The sequence below is a fragment of the Nannobrachium achirus genome (assembly GCF_963921795.1).
Source record: "Nannobrachium achirus genome assembly, chromosome: 13".
In the NCBI taxonomy this organism is placed as follows: Eukaryota; Metazoa; Chordata; class Actinopteri; order Myctophiformes; family Myctophidae; genus Nannobrachium; species Nannobrachium achirus.
The window spans coordinates 2384755-2404702 of record NC_137833.1 but is presented as its reverse complement, the minus strand read 5'-3'; the positions used below and the strand labels follow the sequence as shown (position 1 = coordinate 2404702).

The window sequence follows — 19948 nt, the reverse complement described above, 5'->3', positions numbered from 1 at the left end:
CTCCCTAATCGGGAGATAAGCGACCGTTGGTCGCTTATCTCCACAAATATCACAACCTCCACCTCTCACGTCATACGGGTAGCCATAGTTACACCTGGAATGTTGAATCTCCATATATGGAGATAACCTACGCATCACACAAAGTCTGACCTCACCAGCCCATACTTGGGCATGGACGACTTATATCTCCATATACGGAGATGGCCATATATGGAGATACGATGACATCACAGAGTCCACAGCTGATGATGTGGCGTGATGTCATACAATACACAAACAAGCCCTATATAAAGGGGCAATTCTCACCAGGGAAGAGAGCATTGCCTGGAATGTTGAATCTCCATATATGGAGATAACCTACGCATCACACAAAGTCTGACCTCACCAGCCCATACTTGGGCATGGACGACTTATATCTCCATATACGGAGATGGCCATATATGGAGATACGATGACATCACAGAGTCCACAGCTGATGATGTGGCGTGATGTCATACAATAAACAAACAAGCCCTATATACTGATGCGATACGATGACATCACAGAGTCCACAGCTGATGATGTGGCGTGATGTCATACAATAAACAAACAAGCCCTATATACTGATGCGGAGATATGAGCAGGGCAAAGGTGTGACGTGTGACGTGTGACCGACCGACCGACCGACCGACCGACGGACGGCCGGTGGAGGTTTTCATAGTAAACTGCTCCCTGACGGTCGCAACAATCTCACTGTGAGCTTGTAGATCAGCTATTTTTGGCATATAGCTTTGGTGTAGATGGGAAAAAGAGCAGATTAATTACAGAGTGAAAGGTCAATACACTGATAATTGTGCTGTCAAACGATTAAACTATATGGAATCTATGAACAGGTTGTGGGGGTCCCTGTGAAGACCCCTGTGCTAAGATGAGCAAGAAATGTGTTCACATACCAAAAGGTCCACTAGTGCTCTTGCTGGGTTGCTTCCCATTGTTTTCTACATTTAAGCTTCCTCACGTTGAGAGTCAGATAAACCAGATAGGATTTGCTCAGTAGAAGGATGAAGTCCTACCAAATCTGCCCCTCCATTCTCAATGTCGACCTTGAGTGTGACCTTGATCTTTGACCGTTTCAAGGCATAAGTCAGGGGTCTTCAACGTTTTCAGGCCAAGGATCCCTTAGTTGAGAGAGAGATGAAGCACAACCTTTTCATAGATTCCATATAGTTTCATTGTTTGACAGCACAATAAATTATCAATGTATTTTGGATTCATATCAATTTGTGTTATCAGATATTTAACCACTTGAACTGTAAATATAAAGTTGACCTTTCATTTTGTACTTAGTCTGCTCTTTTCCCCCTCTTTTTCCCCTCTAAACCAAACCAAAAATAGCCGATCTACAAGCTCACAGCGCTTCGCAGCGCGAGGCGTTGTGAGCTTGTAGGTCGGCTATTTTCGGCTAAAGTTCTCAGTTCTCAGTTCAAGTTCATGCATATAAAAAAAAGGAGGAAAACGTTTCTATCACTCAAAGATTAGGAGGACCCCCTGTAGTAACTCTGAGGACCCCTGGATACCCCATAAGATATAAGTTATTGGAGTTTGGTGAAATTCTGTCCCCCTATTCTTACAGAGAATATCTGTGACAGACTGTCACAGACTGTGAGCAGGCAATGGATTACATGACTCCATCTAATGTTGCACGTGGAATCATAACATAAGATAATACTGACTATGTCATTTTGACTGTGACCTTGATTGTGAACTTGACCTTTGACCCTTTCACCCCAAAAGCCTTTAGCAGGCTTCTGAAATCTTGTCACTCTGTGATCAAATGCCACCAATATCAATTGATTCATTTATTTCCACACTATGACAAGCTTGTTCTTTACTTTATAGCAGCACAACTTAGCGACTAACCACTTAGCGTTTGGATTCAGTACAGAGGCATTATAAAGTCCTTAAATTCTAAAATGTAGAAATGTGCAGATACTAACTTTATGCTGGTTTGTTTGCTGATGAGTGAGAAAACAGTGTTGCACATTAAGGTGATCATCTGGGGACCCCCCAAAATAATGTGGGGACCCCCCTGGGGGTCCCGACCCACAGGTTGAGAACCGCTTAAAGTTGTGGGTTGCAGGCAGCTGTCAGGACCAGAGGAAGCTGTGGAGGGAAACTCTATGCATCTCTGGTTCCCCCTGGTGGTCAGAAATGAAAGTGGAAACGTCCTATTATGGTCAGCTGTTGAAGTGAAAACAGCTGCAACCCAATAGAGGCCCCTCAACATATGATTCTATTTTTAGGGTTGTTTGGATGACACACACACACACACACACACACACACACACACACACACACACACACACACACACACACACACACACACACACACACACACACACACTCACTCACTCACTCACTCACACACACACACACACACACACACACACACACACACACACACACACACACACACACACACACACAAACAAACACAGATAATTACTTCTCCCATACTGTATATACACATCTGTACATTGTATGTACTGTATGCTCTGTTTTATCCCTGTGTTTAAACATGTTCAAACAGAATCTTTGAATCAGAGTCCTGCACGGGTCCGATTTTAACAACCCGCGCCAGTCATTAATCAGATCCGTGGACCGACTTGTTACCCGTGATTATGTAAAAATCTAAACCAGATCCGCCCCGCCCATCAAAGAATGGACCCGTCGCCTGCCCCGCTACCTGTGATTATACATGCACTGCAATACCACCGGCTTCGACTGCTCTCTTCGCATTCAATCCGACTTTTTCAGAGAGTATGCACTGGGTATCCACGGAGGAGTATCCACGGTATCCTGTTCACCGTGCACTTTGAAGTACGCATGCGCCTATATCTCTCGCCTTGAATATTATTCCCCTCAGGGGAATCGAACCCAAACCGTGGGATTGTTGCATCCGTGCTCTACTGACTGAGCTAATGAACGGATGAAGTGACTCCTTTTTTGTGCATTTATCTATGACGTGGATAGTGGGGTAGATGTTGATAGTGAGGGACTGAATATTTACTATTCTGTCCATAACGGCACATAACTCGGTAACGCGGCTGAGTGGGATTGGGCGCCGTTCCCACCGCTCGTCACGGCAACTCGGCTCGCTAGCGCTCGCCTCGGTGGCGACTCACGGGGGTCATTGGCGCCCAATACCGCACCGCTCCGTCGGGGTCTGTGGCGTGGGGCGTTACACCGGGGAACAGAGCATACTTGGCATCTTGGCATCTGGTTCGAGGCTGGGCTTCACCTCAGGTTTTATTTTTGCGCTCCTCTGAGGTTGACCACTAGATGTCGACATTTTACTACTAATATCTCTGCATTGGCATACTGGATATCCAAGTATCCTGGATACTTTCTGCATTGAAGAGTCTGAAAGCACGTGAATATTTCGCATTAAGTGCGTTGATATCATTCGAACCAGGTGGCAATACAGTAAATAGCTTACAGCTGTGTGTAGGCTACGTGCTGTGTGTAGGCTACGTGCTGTGTGTAGGCTACGTGCTTACAGCTGTGTGTAGGCTACGTGCTGTGTGTAGGCTACGTGCTGTGTGTAGGCTACGTGCTTACAGCTGTGTGTAGGCTACGTGCTGTGTGTAGGCTACGTGCTGTGTGTAGGCTACGTGCTTACAGCTGTGTGTAGGCTACGTGCTGTGTGTAGGCTACGTGCTGTGTGTAGGCTACGTGCTGTGTGTAGGCTACGTGCTGTGTGTAGGCTACGTGCTGTGTGTAGGCTACGTGCTGTGTGTAGGCTACGTGCTGTGTGTAGGCTACGTGCTGTGTGTAGGCTACGTGCTGTGTGTAGGCTACGTGCTTCCAAATGGCATGGCACTCATCCCTGCACGCCGTCCTTATAGTGCCGCAATATACAGTATTTACACAAACGGCAGGTCAGCTGCCACTCTTAATTATTTTAGACAGCATTTTAAACAACCATTGCTATGACGAGAACATGGGCTAACGTGCTGGAGCGTGCTGGTGTGCTTGTGTGTCCTGCCAGCAGACTGACTGTGTGCTGTGTGCTCCAGCCGCTCCTGTGAGTGACTTGACGTTTAAACAGTGCTGTATGCATGCCGTGGTGGTTCTTCTGTCCCGCTGCCCACTGTGTGCGCTCCAGTGACGTTGTTTAGGCAGAAACAGTTGTCTGATTTTCACAATAAAATGTCACCCGCCCGTGTTTAGTCGCACACCGCCCGCCCCGCGTCCCCGACTGCCCTGGAAATGTATACATCCTGTCTCCGTTACTCTGTCTCCGTTACTCTGTCTCCGTTACTCTGTCTCCGTTACTCTGTCTCCATTACTCTCCTCCTCAGCTGAGGACGTCAGGAAGCTGAAGAACAGAGTGGCGTCCCTGGAGGCGGAGTCGTCCGTCATCGCCGCGCGGACCAGCCGTCTGTCAGCGTCCAGCGGCGGCGGCGTCTTGATCGCCGGAGCCGCCGGTGGAGGAGGAGGAGGTGGTGCCGCCGGGGGCCTGGCAGGAGGAGGACATGGTGACACCACCCTGCACCTGGGCACCGCCGGGGGCTCCAGTGGAGGAAGTACCCTCACCCACGTTGGCGCTGGCTCTGCTGGAGGAACAAGCGTGGTGGTTGGCGCTGGGGCTGGTACCGGTGCTGGAGGTAAGGATGGGACGATATGAAAATGGCATTGTGATTTACGATATTATCGCCGTAATCTAAATATACCCAACATCCATTACCCTGGGGCGGAACATTTGCCATCTACAAGCTCACAGCTCACAAAGCTCAAGTTGTGAGCTTGTAGATTGGCAATTTTTTCGACAAAGAGATTTGGTAGGGAGTGAAAAAAAAAGACTGTATCAAGTACGTTATTTCCAGGTCCGTTTGACGAATTATAGAGGGTTTATTAAAATTAAAAAATGAATTGATCCCAGTGCATGATGGAGGATAATTTCACGATACATTTAAATCTCCGTAAAATACGATTATTGTGAGTGTTTTTTTTCTTTATCACGATTAACGACAACAGCGATTATCGTCCCATCCCTAGCTGGAGGTAACGGTACTGGACTCGGCATCGTCATCGGTGGTGGAGGCGGCACCGCGGGCACTGGCAGCAGTGGAGGCGCTGGTTCTGCGCATGGAGGCACAGGAGCTGGCAGCAGCAGCAGCAGCAGCAGCAGCACTGGCGGCGCCTTCGGAGCCACGGGCCACGGCGGAGGCTCCGGTGTCAGTGGCGGCCTTGGCACCAGCGTTGGCACCAGCGTTGGCGTTGGCGCCGGCGGCGGTGGAGGCACTCACATACACATATATACTGGCCAGGGCGGCCACGGCCACGGCGGTGGTAGCGTTGGCACCAGCGTTGGCACTGGCAGCATTGGAGGCACTGGCAGCATTGGAGGCACTGGCACCAGTGGGGGCACCGACAGCTCCAGTTCAGGTTTCGTTTATGGCACCGGTTGGAGCAGAGACAGCAACACCGGTGGCATCAGTACGGGCGGTGGCATCAGTACGGGCGGTGGCATCAGTACGGGCAATGCCACCGGCTCTGGGGTTGGAGTTGGACTGGGCACAGGTTATAGTATAGACCAGGCTGCCCTCCATAGGAGCATCCAGCAACTGCTAAATGCTGAAATACAGTCGCAGACATTCTTAGGTGGGTCACAACACTGACTTCATCGATTAAAGCTTGTTCACGCGTTTAAGCATGCATTGAACACACACACGCACGCGCGCGCTGCAGACGCGCGCGCGCACACGCACACGCACACGCACACGCACACGCACACACACACACACACACACACACACACAATGGGTGCAACGGTTCTTGGTTTAATATTGAACTGTGCATTTCGCCGCTGCACCTGATACATGCGTTATCATATCCTTGGGATGGGACTGTTATCAATATTGTCATACCTTAGCCAAGGCTCAGTAGTCAGACTACCAACTACCAGGAGCTGGGTAGTCCCAATATCAGCCTTAATATCAGCCTTGGTCCTGTCATTGCAATGCGCATGCGCCAACACACAAGGGGAAAAAAAGAAGTCACGCTGGGATTCGAGACTACAGGGTTGGGAATTCTAGCCATGCGTTCTTACTGAGGACGCTACGGAGATGGATGCGCCGCTCCGACATTTTTTTTTTTGCATTAGGTTTAGCCATAGTTTTACTGAGGTTAAGGTTAGGGTTAGGGTTAGGTTTAGGGTTAGGGTTAGGGTTAGGTTTAGGGTTAGGCATAGTATTTTTCACTGCCGCATCGTGTTCCGTTACCGAGTCATGTGTAAAACCAAGCAAAAAAAAAAAAGTCCGCCAGCTGCCTGGTTAGCTCAGTCAGTAGCGACGGGGATTGGTAATCCGACGGCCCGGGTTCGATTCTCACTGTACCAGTACATTGTTCCTGTGAACGTGCGTTGGCGCATGCGCATTGCAATGACAAGTCTATGGGCGATAACGGATCTACCAGCTCCTGGTAGTTGGTAGTCCGACTACTGAGCCTTGGCCAAGGCATGACAGGGGTGATAACAGACCCATCCCAAGGGAGGATAACACGGAAAGTTTTTGGATTACTACTTTACACACTTTTCTTATTTCTAAAATGGCAGTGAGTGAGTCTGTGTCACTGGAGAAAACCCCTCGCCGTAGCCCGCAAGGGAGTCCAACATTGTTGCTTGCTAACAATGACCAAATCTACAAGCATCGCTAGATGGTGTGAGCGTACGTGAAGATCGTCCATATTTCAGCGAGTGACACCTTCGGATTAATAAAGAAGCATAAGGAAGGATTAGCTGACTGCATTAGGGCATTCACGAATAGTGATTCTTAGTATTCGAATTATTCGACCTCAAAGTATTCGAATAGTCGAATATTCGACAGGACTGGCCAAACTGTCAAATATTAAGTAAGCAAGAGGCGAACATTGTGAAAATAGCCGATCTACATGCTCACAACGCCTCGCGTTGCGAGGCGTTGTGAGCATGTAAATCTGCTATTTTCACAATATTTATCTGCGGAACCGAGCTTGTCAGGGTGGGGGTCCCCAGTTCAAATATGTTTATTTTGGGGGTCACAGCCTAAAAAGGTTTGAGAACCCCTGGTATAGAGCATTAACAAATTCATCCACCAGGGGCATTGACAACTCATTCTTATGACTTCCTATATGTAGCCAAGCTTTATAAACTAGACTATATATTTTTTAAAGAGAAAACAATACAAAAATTTTAATAAGCGAATATTCGACTTCGGTGAACAACATCGAATAGTGACTTTGATATTTGAATATTCAAATATTCTAATATTTGGTGAATGCCCTAGACTGCATTGATGTGACTTCTTGTCTCAACTTGCTTACTTGATCTTGTTGCCTCGTTCAAAAGTTTTGTTATTTCCAACAGCTCGAACAAAGCTGTATTTTCCCTTTAAAATAGTGGGATGTGTCTGAATGGAAAAAACATATTTTTCTTTGCTAAAATGTGGAAATATTCCTAACCGATCCATTGGCTAACTGAACCATTGTACCCCTAACAGACACACACTGGTACTGTATGTGCGCACACACTGATCATATTACTGCATGTCCATGTTCACTGAACCTTTTTCCGTTCTTTTACTCCACAGCTTTTATCACATCCAGAGCGAGAGGAGCTAAAGGTAAAATATCAGGAACATTTCTTTCATGAACTGATTGATTAAAACCTTTTACCCTTCGTTTACCTGCATTCTGGGTTCTGATTACTTTTCAGGCGAGGCTGGAAGTCCTGGACCAAAAGGTTAGCAAGAGACAATGATTCCTACATAAAGTATCGTATCAGACTTTTCACAAGCATGTAGATTGTAGATAGATGTTTTTGGTAAAATTGTAAACATTTCTTGAAAAGTTCTTGAACATTTCTTGAACATTTTAGTCAGGTTCACTATGTATTTTTGTTGGATTTCTTTGGGGATTTGTAAAACTATACATTTTTGGAATCTTCAGAGCATGAGGAATCCAAAAATCTTTTTTTGGATTTGCAATTTGCACAGACACCTGCAAAGCCGCAATTTTGGACGTTCAAAATGGCTGACATAAAATACATAATTTGTGCTAATATTTATTTTGATACATAATATGTTCCCACAAAATTCCAACGAATAAACAATTCTTAACATAGTGAACCTGACCTGACCATATTTCTAGAACATATTTGTAAAAGCTTCATCTGTAATGACCTGAACCCAGCTGGTAAAATGGTTTTAACTACATGAACCCTAGCATCCCTATGCCATGCAGAAAATAGAGCAACATTTGGCAAACATCATACATGAACATCTAATGAAAATACATCATCTATACACCTCACAACACGTGTGCAATGTGAGTTGTGACGTGTTGTGAGCTTGTAAGCCGGATATTCTCACTATTGATCATTCAAAATGTACCGTATGCAGTGTTTGACTGGTTGATCATAATGACCATAATGAAGTGAATGTCTGTTTCAGGTGATAGTGGATTACCTGGCCTTTCAGGTAAGTCACAGATAGACAGTAGACCAGGGGTGGGCAACTTTGATGATGGCGAGGGCCACTATATTTCCACCTTCACTCCAGAGGGCCACTATATTTCCACCTTCACTCCAGAGGGCCACTATATTTCCACCTTCACTACAGAGGGCCACTATATTTCCACCTTCACTCCAGAGGACCACTATTTACACCTTCACTCCAGAGGGCCACTATATTTCCACCTTCACTCCAGAGGGCCACTATATTTCCACCTTCACTCCAGAGGGCCACTATATTTCCACCTTCACTCCAGAGGGCCACTATATTTCCACCTTCACTCCAGAGGGCCACTATATTTCCACCTTCACTCCAGAGGGCCACTATATTTCCACCTTCAATCCAGAGGGCCACTATATTTCCACCTTCACTCCAGAGGGCCACTATATTTCCACCTTCACTCAAGAGGGCCACTATATTTCCACCTTCACTCCAGAGGGCCACTATATTTCCACCTTCACTCCAGAGGACCACTATATTTCCACCTTCACTCCAGAGGGCCACTATATTTACACCTTCACTCCAGAGGGCCACTATATTTCCACCTTCACTCCAGAGGGCCACTATATTTCCACCTTCACTCCAGAGGGCCACTATATTTCCACCTTCACTACAGAGGGCCACTATATTTCCACCTTCACTCCAGAGGACCACTATTTACACCTTCACTCCAGAGGGCCACTATATTTCCACCTTCACTCCAGAGGGCCACTATATTTCCACCTTCACTCCAGAGGGCCACTATATTTCCACCTTCACTCCAGAGGGCCACTATATTTCCACCTTCACTCCAGAGGGCCACTATATTTACACCTTCACTCCAGAGGGCCACTATATTTCCACCTTCACTCCAGAGGGCCACTATATTTCCACCTTCACTCCAGAGGGCCACTGTATTTCCACCTTCACTCCAGAGGGCCACTATATTTCCACCTTCACTCCAGAGGGCCACTATATTTCCACCTTCACTCCAGAGGGCCACTATATTTCCACCTTCACTCCAGAGGGCCACATTGCATATTGCTACGTCCAACTTTGTCATTATAGTATCTCATACAAAAGAAGCGCTGCGATGCGTTTTGAGCTTGTAGATCGGCTATTTTTGCTTCTTTTGAATTGGAATCCTGAATAATTCTTGTTATTTTTTAATAGGAATCCTGAAATGTAACATTTTGATTTAATTTCAAACACATTTAGTTATATACTCATGTCAATTTATGAACTTAAATATAGACTGAAGGAATTAAAGCAGGTCATGTTTGGAATTGTAACAGCTGAAATCAATAATATGTCAGTATTCCAGTATTAAAGGACAACTTTGTTTTTTTACAACAAGGGTTCATATTTTAGATTGCAATTAGAGAAAAGAAAAAGTGAGTGTTAAAATGTTTTCATTTGCTTCGTTCTATTGTCTTATCGCGTTTACCGTGCTAAAATGTGGGGCATGTGTACGCATGGGGGCATGTGTACAAGTGGCTAAATATGTATTTTTAGACACAATAAGCCAGCAGTTTCTTTATTGCTATTTACAGTAACACTTCTAGCCCCCATAAGTCACATCCAACCATGAAAGGTTGCGTTGTATCTTGGGAATGGGCTTATTCTGTGTAAAATGACATATTTAGCCACTTGTACGCATGCCCCCAACCACTGAAATAAGAATCTCTAAAACAATAGAAAGAAGTAAATGAAATAATTTTAACACTCATCTTTTATATTCTTTAATTACAATCTAAAATATGAAACCTTGTTGTAAAAAATTAAAGTTGTCCTTTAACCCGGGGGCCTCATTAAGCGAAGGTGGGGGCCGCATGTGGCCCCCGGGCCGCCAGTTGCCCATGTATGCAGTAGAGGATGACTGTTTTTAACTACAGTACATGAGTTGTACTTGTTTCCTGTCAAGTTTGTGATGAGTAAATATGCTTCTAATGTTTCTTTCATCCCCAGGTCCTCCAGGTCCCATGGGTCCTGCAGGCTCTGAAGGGCCCAAAGGACAGAAGGGAATCCAAGGTACAGCAGAACAATTCAGCTGCATCTGTGTGTGTTGCAAGTTCTCTGATCACAGGCATAAATACACGTAGAGACCACTGGGGCCATAATTCAGTGTCATCGCCATATTAGATTAGATGGGTCAGTTTGCCATAATGCCGCTGCAATAACTATGCCTGAGACGCAAACCTTTTTTCCGTTTAATACTGTTACTGTCTACAATATATACCCAAATATTTTATTATTTTATTATTATTACTAGAAGCTGGGCCGCCCTTCGGGCGGCCCAGCGTCTAGTCGGCGACCTGGCCAACTCGGGAACGATGTAAATAGGGAATGAATGCCCCGCCCTTTAATGCAAACCCCATTATACCTGTTGTCATAGGACCCATCTTGACCATCTGTTTGCCTGTGTCCATTTATGCCCATATATGGAGATATCTGTATCTGTCTGTCTGTCGGCGTCCATTTTATGTCCATATATGGAGATCACTGCAGATATAATCCTGGGTCCATTTTATGCCCATATATGGCCATATATGGAGATATCTGTCTATTTGCATCCATTTTATGCCCATATATGGAGATCTCTGTATCTGTCTGTCTGTGTCCCTTTATGCCCGTATATGGAGATCTTTGTGATTCTGCGTCCATTTTATGCCCATATATGCCATATATGGAGATATCTTTTTATCTGCGTCCATTTTATGCCCATATATGAGATCTCTGTCGCTTTTTGTTTGTTTCTTCTTTAAGCAGAATACGCAGCCTGCTTAAATCTGCATCATTCAAGTCATCCTCCCAGTCCCACGCTTTGTTGCTTGTCTTATGTTTGTCTTGTCTCTTTTATTTTCTTTATCTTTTTTGGAGCGGACCCCATTAATGCAAACCCCAATATACCTGTTGTCATAGGACACGTTTTGACCATCTATCTGTTTGCCTTTGTCCCCACCCTTTATATGCCATATATGGAGATATCTTTTTATCTGCGTCCATTTTATGCCCATATATGAGATCTCTGTCGCTTTTTGTTTGTTTCTTCTTTAAGCATATGAAGATATCTGTTTATATGCGTCCATTTTATGCCCATATATGAGATCTCTGTCGCTTTTTGTTTGTTTCTTCTTTAAGCAGAATACGCAGCCTGCTTAAATCTGCATCATTCAAGTCATCCTCCCAGTCCCACGCTTTGTTGCTTGTCTTATGTTTGTCTTGTCTCTTTTATTTTCTTTATCTTTTTTGGAGCGGACCCCATTAATGCAAACCCCAATATACCTGTTGTCATAGGACATGTTTTGACCATCTATCTGTTTGCCTTTGTCCCCACCCTTTAATGCAAACCCCAATATACCTTTTGTCATAGGACCCGTTTTGACCATCTGTTTGCCTTTGTCCCCTTATGCCCATATATGGAGATCTCTGCACACACAGTACCGGTTGCGGAAAACTCTGATGTCAGACATCAGCTCCGCATACGGGCATTCATTTTATGCCCATATCTGGAGAACGCGCGTGCCGGTGGGAAGAAGGGTTCTCGAGATACGCGGATTACATACATACATACACATTCACAGAGATTTTTTGTTGACTCATGTGGAGTACGTGATGTCAGAGCCTTTTATGAAGTGATGTCACAATGAGTCATATGGTGATTCCGAACGTTTCGCGCCGGCATACGTGATGTCAGAGCCTTTTATGAAGTGATGTCACAATGAGTCAGCGCTTGCGCCGATTTCCTCCGGAACAGCCTGATGTCAACAATCAGCTCCGCATAAGGAGATTCCGAACGTTTTGCGCCGGTTTCGGAAAACCGCACGTCGGGTCGGGTCGAGGCCCGGCACTGCACTCCGCGCCACGGCGGGGAACGCGCGTGCCGAATCTGAAGCCGGTGAGACGAACGGTTCTCGAGATACGCGGATTACATACACGCAGAGATTTGTCGCATTTATAGATAGATTACCAGGACTTACCAGGACGTCATATGGACTTTTTTGTTTGACAGGATAATTGTTATTGTTTGTAATGTTAGTTGAAATATTAAGGTTATATTCTGGGACATATCTGACTAGTTAGGATATTTATTATCTGGCCTCGATCGAACCCTCTCTGATTAATCCAGGACGTCCGTTTTCGTGGGCAGGATTTATGTTGGTTGAAATCAGGTGATATTCTGGGCCAGATCTGACTAGTCATGGTTTGACTTGATCTGGCCCCAATGGAGACGTCACTGATTGGTCCAGGTCCTGACCGTGCTTGCTGGGCTTGTCCAGTTACTCCTTTATGTGGGTTTTGGAGGAGGGTAGGTACAGTAGGGAGAGGTAGTCGCATGATGGCTGTTGGTGGGGCAAGGGGAATTCCGCATTTTGGTGGCATAACAGCAGAACAAATGTAACCCCATGTGTGTCAGATCATGTCAGATCATGTAGAGGAGGATATAGTGTTAATTCCTGTCTGTAATGCACCTGACCAGGGGAACAGGGACCGGAGGGGCCACAGGGTCGCAGGGGCCAGGAGGGCCCACCCGGGGCCCGAGGAGACACAGGACAACCAGGCTTTGGACAGAAAGGGGAAAGAGGTATGACTTTATTTGGCATGGCGTTAAAATGATTCGTTCTTGATTGTCCTGGTCAGTTGCATAGGGTTACAGTACAGGCATCAGGGTCACCTTCCCATCCATGTTGTGTTTGTGTCCATGCAGGCTATTCTGGAGAAGTGGGTAATCCTGGCCCTATGGGCCCTATGGGGCCCATCGGACCTAAAGGTGAGATCATTTTGAAACATGGCCAATAGCAAATAACAATGACAATGAGTGCAAAAGAAGAGTCACGGCTTGTGTGAATAATATAACTGCAATTATGGAACATGTGCTTGGAAACTAAAACTGTAAAGTAATTACTTATCTCCAAAGTCATTCTCAACATACAGTATAGTAACGTAAGCGGATGCAAGGTTTCTTAATTGGAAAAGTTGATCCCCCTGTGTGCAGAGCAGACTATAAAAGAAACCTAACTGCTGAGAAAGCAGAAGCTCTGGTATAGAAAGACTATGCAAAGGATAGTTCCCGGACAAACATTTGTATATATACTGTACATACATGCCTCATCACATTATTACTAACACAAACATAGAAATATCAGCACATCTCCATGGTATCTCTATTTAATGTTACAATGCTTTGCTTGGCTATTATTGGAACTGTCTGTGTGTAAGGAACTAGTTCTTCACTTCACAAACTCGCTAGGATCACCATTAAATGTATGATTAGATATGGTTGATTCTTTTTTTTTACATTTTCTTTACCTTTAATTATACAGGTCAAATCCTATTGATTGATTTTTGGAGAGAGCCCTGTTTTGAATAACAAAACAACGACAAATCACCGTTGCTAACGAAACTCTGCACAGGCACCTCCCTCCTAACCGATGGTATTGGCGTAAAGAACAGTCTTTTTGTTTAATGTTACTTAAAGATGGGGTGCCATGATTTCCCTCCCCCCTAAAACATGATGATCAGGTATTATAGTAGGAGGAAGATTTTCTTCCAAAAAAGTGTACAGAAAGTTTTAAAATTAGGTTTTTATGTGGCCACACCCACCAGCTCATTAGGTATGCCTGGTTGTCATGGTGGGTGGTGACCCAGCTGAAGTTAGCCACACCCACAGTGTTGGGTGAATGGTAAAAGGGGAGGGATTATGATGTCATCAACTCAGTGTTTTACAGTTGGGCCTTTTGACTCAGAGGCTTTCAGCTTTCAGGAAGAAACCAAAAATACACAGGGAAGACATTTGCACATTATAACCACAGCTGGGGGTCTGTTAGAGTAATGTTAACTCCATAGACACATACACAACAGAAAAAGTACAAAACTATGGCACCACCTCTTTAAACTGTGACCTCTCTTATTGAGTCCTCTGTGTTGCAGGCCCACCTGGAGTTCATGGCCTTTCTGGAGTACCAGGTTAGTTTAACTCTGGAGTACCAGGTTAGTACCAGGTTAGTTTAACTCTGTACCAGGTTAGTACCAGGTTAGTTTAACTCTGTACCAGGTTAGTACCAGGTTAGTTTAACTCTGTACCAGGTTAGTACCAGGTTAGTTTAACTCTGTACCAGGTTAGTACCAGGTTAGTTTAAATCTAACCAGGTTAGTTTAACTCTGTACCAGGTTAGTACCAGGTTAGTTTAACTCTGTACCAGGTTAGTACCAGGTTAGTTTAACTCTGGAGTACCAGGTTAGTACCAGGTTAGTTTAACTCTGTACCAGGTTAGTACCAGGTTAGTTTAACTCTGTACCAGGTTAGTACCAGGTTAGTTTAACTCTGTACCAGGTTAGTACCAGGTTAGTTTAAATCTAACCAGGTTAGTTTAACTCTGTACCAGGTTAGTACCAGGTTAGTTTAACTCTGTACCAGGTTAGTACCAGGTTAGTTTAACTCTGGAGTACCAGGTTAGTTTAACTCTGTACCAGGTTAGTACCAGGTTAGTTTAACTCTGTACCAGGTTAGTACCAGGTTAGTTTAAATCTAACCAGGTTAGTACCAGGTTAGTTTAAATCTAACCAGGTTAGTACCAGGTTAGTTTAACTCTGGAGTACCAGGTTAGTTTAACTCTGGAGTACCAGGTTAGTTTAACTCTGTACCAGGTTAGTACCAGGTTAGTTTAACTCTGCCTCCCATTCAGTCAGAGCAGGGTGACACTAGAACCAGGGGCGTCAATTGGGTATGGCAGGGGTATGCAGCTGCCATACCCTGGGTCCAGGGGGAAAATAAAAGTTAATTTTAAATATACATCCATGAATGTCTCTTTGTCTATCTGTTCTGGTTATTATGTTGTTAAATTACAGTAAAATAACTACAAATGCAAAATTTAACAAATTGGTCATTTTAACAAGGCATTATAATTATATTCTCCACACTTGTATTCTCCCCATCTTGACAAGATGGTATATTCCCAGGTTCCACAGGTCAGCTGCACAGGTGCAATTCATTATTGTTAATTGTGGCACATTTACTAACATGCCAAGTTTAGCTGCACTTGAACAACCATTCTAGGCTGCCATATGCAGCCCAAGAAACCTTAGAATTGGGGGTAAAAATAAAATGTACTTCTTAAAATAAATGTATCACGCCTGTTGCTAAGGTAGGCGCGCCTTCGCGCGCGTGCAAGACACCAGTCATGTTGCCATACCTTAGCTTTTTCTGAACTGACGCCACTGACTAGAACTAAACTGAATATAAATATATGAACTCAAATCTGACCGACTTCAACATCCCAGGTGCCTCAGATCTGATGTTTTATGTAATGTTTCTTGTCGTGCCGTAGGTCAACAAGGTCCTCAAGGTATTCGCGGCGAGGCCGGGCTACCTGGTCCTAAAGGTACGTGTACATTTACATCAGTGGTTCTCAAAGTGTGGTCCGCGGAGCCCCCAAGTGTCATAAGCGACCAACGGTCGCTTATCTCCCGATTAGGGAGTCTTACTGGTAGTTAAGAACCGAAATGGACCCCTACATATCTTGTAACAACGGGTGCAGTCAGGGTCTAATTCTAACAAGTCCATTTGGTTTGATTTGTACCTTCTCAGTTATGGGGTTCCGTGGCCTAAATGCAGTGGTTCTCAACCTGTGGGTCAGGACCCCCAGGGAGGTCCCCAAATTATTTTGAGGGGTCCCCAGATGATTAACATAATGTGCAACATTGTTTTCTCACTCAACAGTAAACAAACAACCATAATGTTTAAGTGTGTAGAGGGTTTATGCACATTTCTAAAGTGAATTTTGAAGGACTTTTTAATACCTCTAAAATGACAAATTAAACATTGGCCAAATTGTCTAATATTAGAGGCGGAAATTGTGAAAATAGCAGATCTACATGCTCATGTAGATCTGCTATTTTTTTTTCACACTAGAACTGTGTTACACAAAATGTAATGCCTCAACTCTTAGTGCTTGTCATGGTGGGGGGTCCCCAGTTAAAATATGATTATTTTGGGGGTTGCAGCCTGAAAAGGTTGAGAACCACTGGCCTAATGCATGGGGTCTTTGAAATTAAAAAGGTCTGATGAAATGCTTACTGTTCTCCTTGGGCTTAAAGGTGATACACCATGAAACTTCACTTTTCCTATTTTAAAACCTTTTTTTGGGGTCCCACTAGCACCTTCTATCCTCACAAAGTCCCATTTCTGACCGTTGTGTCTTTCTCTGGTTTTGAGAAGGCGAAGGTTAAAAGTATCCCACGGGTTCTCAAAACAGGCTGTCCAGATTTGCTGCCGATTGTGACGTCATCTGCCGATTGTGACGTCATCAAAAAAAAAAAAAAAAAAAAAAAATTCTTTCAATTTTTTTTTTGTTCAAAAAGATTTGGGGGGGGGGGCGGGTGGCGCAGTTCAGGCCAGGCCAAAGGTGGTACTGCAGCTGAAAATGCTCTGAGAGCCATTCAAAAATGAGAGAGGCTCTTGAAAAACGTTTTTGGGACATAAACAATATATTATGACAAAACTACTTTTTAAATGCATGGTGTATCACCTTTAATATAATCAAGCACACAGATGATTAGTTGATGGCTTGATCTGAAACATTCCACGTTCATCTCTGCAGGAGAGAGAGGGCCTTCTGGAGCTCAGGGGATTAAAGGTTTGTGGAAGTTAAATATACAATCTGTGACATGACGGCATATTAAGCAATGGCCTTTAGATGTCTTTTTAACAGATATATTTGTAAAGGTCTTTTAATGTAATCAATCTCATCACAGGTGACCAGGGAGATAAGGGACTACGTGGTTCATCAGGTGAGAGCAGCATGCACCCTAACCGCCCCCAACCTAACCCTAACCCTAACCCTAACCCTAACCCTAACCCATGCACAAGACATCACACAAATATAGCTGTTCATTTAACAGACAATATATTGTCGCTTTCGGGTAGAAACCTCTTATCTGCATATTTTACTAACTACAGTGTCGCACAAAAGCATAGAAATAGATCTGCAAGCTCTACACGCAGCGTAAACCTACGCGTTTGGAGCTTGAAGATCTGCTAGTTTTGCTGTTTTATTAAAAATGGAATCCTGAAAAGTAACAGTTTTGGACATATGAGGTTTCTACCCGACAGAGACGTTACACACACTACTGTACTTTATACTGTACATTTAAACCATCAACTTTGATGATGGAGAGGGCCACTATGTTTTCACATTCACTCCAGAGGGCCACAATGCATGAAGTCAAAAAATGTTGAGCTTGTAGATCAGATTTTGTTTTTGCTATCTTTGAATTGGAATCTGGAATTATTCTTAGCTATTTTTGAATTGGAATCCAGAAAAATAAGATTTGTATTTAATTTCAAAGGCACTTATATGTTAACTTTATGAACTTAAATACAAATATATTGGACACAAAGACTAAAGCTAAGTCATTAAGATACTAATACAGACCGAATTGTAACAGCTTAATTCAATACTATATCAGTATTCCAATATTAACCAGTGGGCCGAATTAAGTGAAGGTGGGGGCCGCATGTGGCCCATGTATGGTATTCTCCAGAGCAGTATAATCAGAGAGTGGTGTCACCGCGGGGTCAGAAACAGCGCTGGTCACGTGGTTCATTGTCACTTTACACCTCATAGACTTCAATGCATTTTGTAAACTTCCGGTTGGCCGTTTGTCACTATACGCCAATAGATGTGTGCGTAGAAGACCTGGCCCCATGAAGTGAACGGGAGTGACGCAACTCTCCATTCTAGGGCTCTGGTATTCTCCTTTTGCACAAAGTAGTGCATTGCAAGATAGAGGGCGCCAGATCCCTTATAGTCACACCCTACCACTACTTCCTGTTCATTCACAGAGCATTGATTCCAGTCATTTTCTCCATTAGATTAAAGTGCTTTCTTTTCACTTTTTTCAACTTTTATTACTTGTCAAAATACATTTTATTTGTCTGCCTCATCTTTTTTTACCATCCCATGTAATACAAGTTGAAAAAAGTGAAAATAAATCTAATGGAGAAAATGACTACAATCAATGCTCTGTGAATGAACAGGAAGTAGTGGTAGGGTGTGACTAAAAGGGGTCTGGCACCCTCTATCTTGCAATGCACTACTTTGTCCAAAAGGAGAATAGACCCTGACACACTGTAAGCATCAGACGCTTGCATCATCAAACACACCCATTACTGTGAACTTCAAGTTCACAGTCATGAGTAAAGTCCATGAGTAAATGTACTTAGTTACTTTCCACCTCTCCTTCAGGGGAAGCCGGTAGGCCAGGACTGCCAGGGCCTGCGGGAGAGAAGGGATCCAAGGGACCAACAGGTGAGTGACTGGGTCCACGGTCCACCCCATCAGAACAACAAGCTAAAATACCTAGAGTTTGTTGTGCCTTTTGTGCACCTCAAGGTTCTTCTTTCTTTCTGTAATAGGGGCTGCTGGAAATGACGGTGCCAAAGGGCCACGAGATACAGGATTTCTAAATACAACACATACATTTACCACTTGAAACCCTATACTGTAGGCCAGGGTTCCCCAATAGGCGGCCCGCGGGCCATTTGCGGCCCGCGGGGGGCTACTGTCTGGCCCACACCAACCCCAGTAATAATGGTGGTATAAGAGCTGCAACAACACTAGTATATCGTCGTTGTCGGGTGGAAACCTCGTGCCTCCAAATTTGTATGTTCTTTCGCAAAGTAAAGCCCATCATACAAGGCCGTCTCACAAAAGTAGTGAAAACAGCCGATCTACAAGCACACAACGCCTCGCACCGCGAGGCCTTGTGTGCATTTAAATGATAAATGCAAAACAAACGGTTTTGGACGTACAAGATTTTCACCCGACAACGGCGATATCTGAACTGTCGCTGGAGTAGCGCGAACGCCACCGTCGCCCCCTGCAATGTTGTGGCCCTCGGCTTGGTACCCTAGACATAATTCAATGTTGTGGCCCTCGGCTTGGTACCCTAGACATAATTCAATGTTGTGGCCCTCGGCTTGGTACCCTAGACATAATTCAATGTTGTGGCCCTCGGCTTGGTACCCTAGACATGATTCAATGGTGTGGCCCTCGGCTTGGTACCCTAGACATAATTCAATGTTGTGGCCCTCGGCTTGGTACCCTAGACATGATTCAATGTTGTGGCCCTCGGCTTGGTACCCTAGACATGATTCAATGTTGTGGCCCTCGGCTTGGTACCCTAGACATAATTCAATGTTGTGGCCCTCGGCTTGGTACCCTAGACATGATTCAATGTTGTGGCCCTCGGCTTGGTACCCTAGACATGATTCAATGTTGTGGCCCTCGGCTTGGTACCCTAGACATGATTCAATGTTGTGGCCCTCGGCTTGGTACCCTAGACATGATTCAATGTTGTGGCCCTCGGCTTGGTACCCTAGACATGATTCAATGTTGTGGCCCTCGGCTTGGTACCCTAGACATGATTCAATGTTG

The 19948-nt window shown here is 44.6% G+C and overlaps 1 protein-coding gene across 3 annotated transcripts in view; it reads left to right on the top strand.

Moving 5' to 3' along the window:
* col17a1b (collagen, type XVII, alpha 1b) overlaps nt 1-19948 on the top strand; it is a 72282-nt gene that overhangs the window by 19793 nt on the left and 32541 nt on the right. For all 3 annotated transcript variants that reach the window (XM_080740131.1, XM_080740130.1, XM_080740129.1), the window contains exons 13-25: nt 4344-4649; nt 5041-5646; nt 7611-7643; nt 7736-7762; nt 8472-8498; nt 10479-10541; nt 12991-13095; nt 13219-13281; nt 14442-14477; nt 15839-15892; nt 17111-17146; nt 17265-17300; nt 18758-18820. In XM_080740131.1, coding sequence (XP_080596257.1) covers nt 4344-4649; nt 5041-5646; nt 7611-7643; nt 7736-7762; nt 8472-8498; nt 10479-10541; nt 12991-13095; nt 13219-13281; nt 14442-14477; nt 15839-15892; nt 17111-17146; nt 17265-17300; nt 18758-18820 — 1455 coding nt within the window. The remainder of the gene's footprint in view (nt 1-4343; nt 4650-5040; nt 5647-7610; nt 7644-7735; nt 7763-8471; nt 8499-10478; nt 10542-12990; nt 13096-13218; nt 13282-14441; nt 14478-15838; nt 15893-17110; nt 17147-17264; nt 17301-18757; nt 18821-19948) is intronic.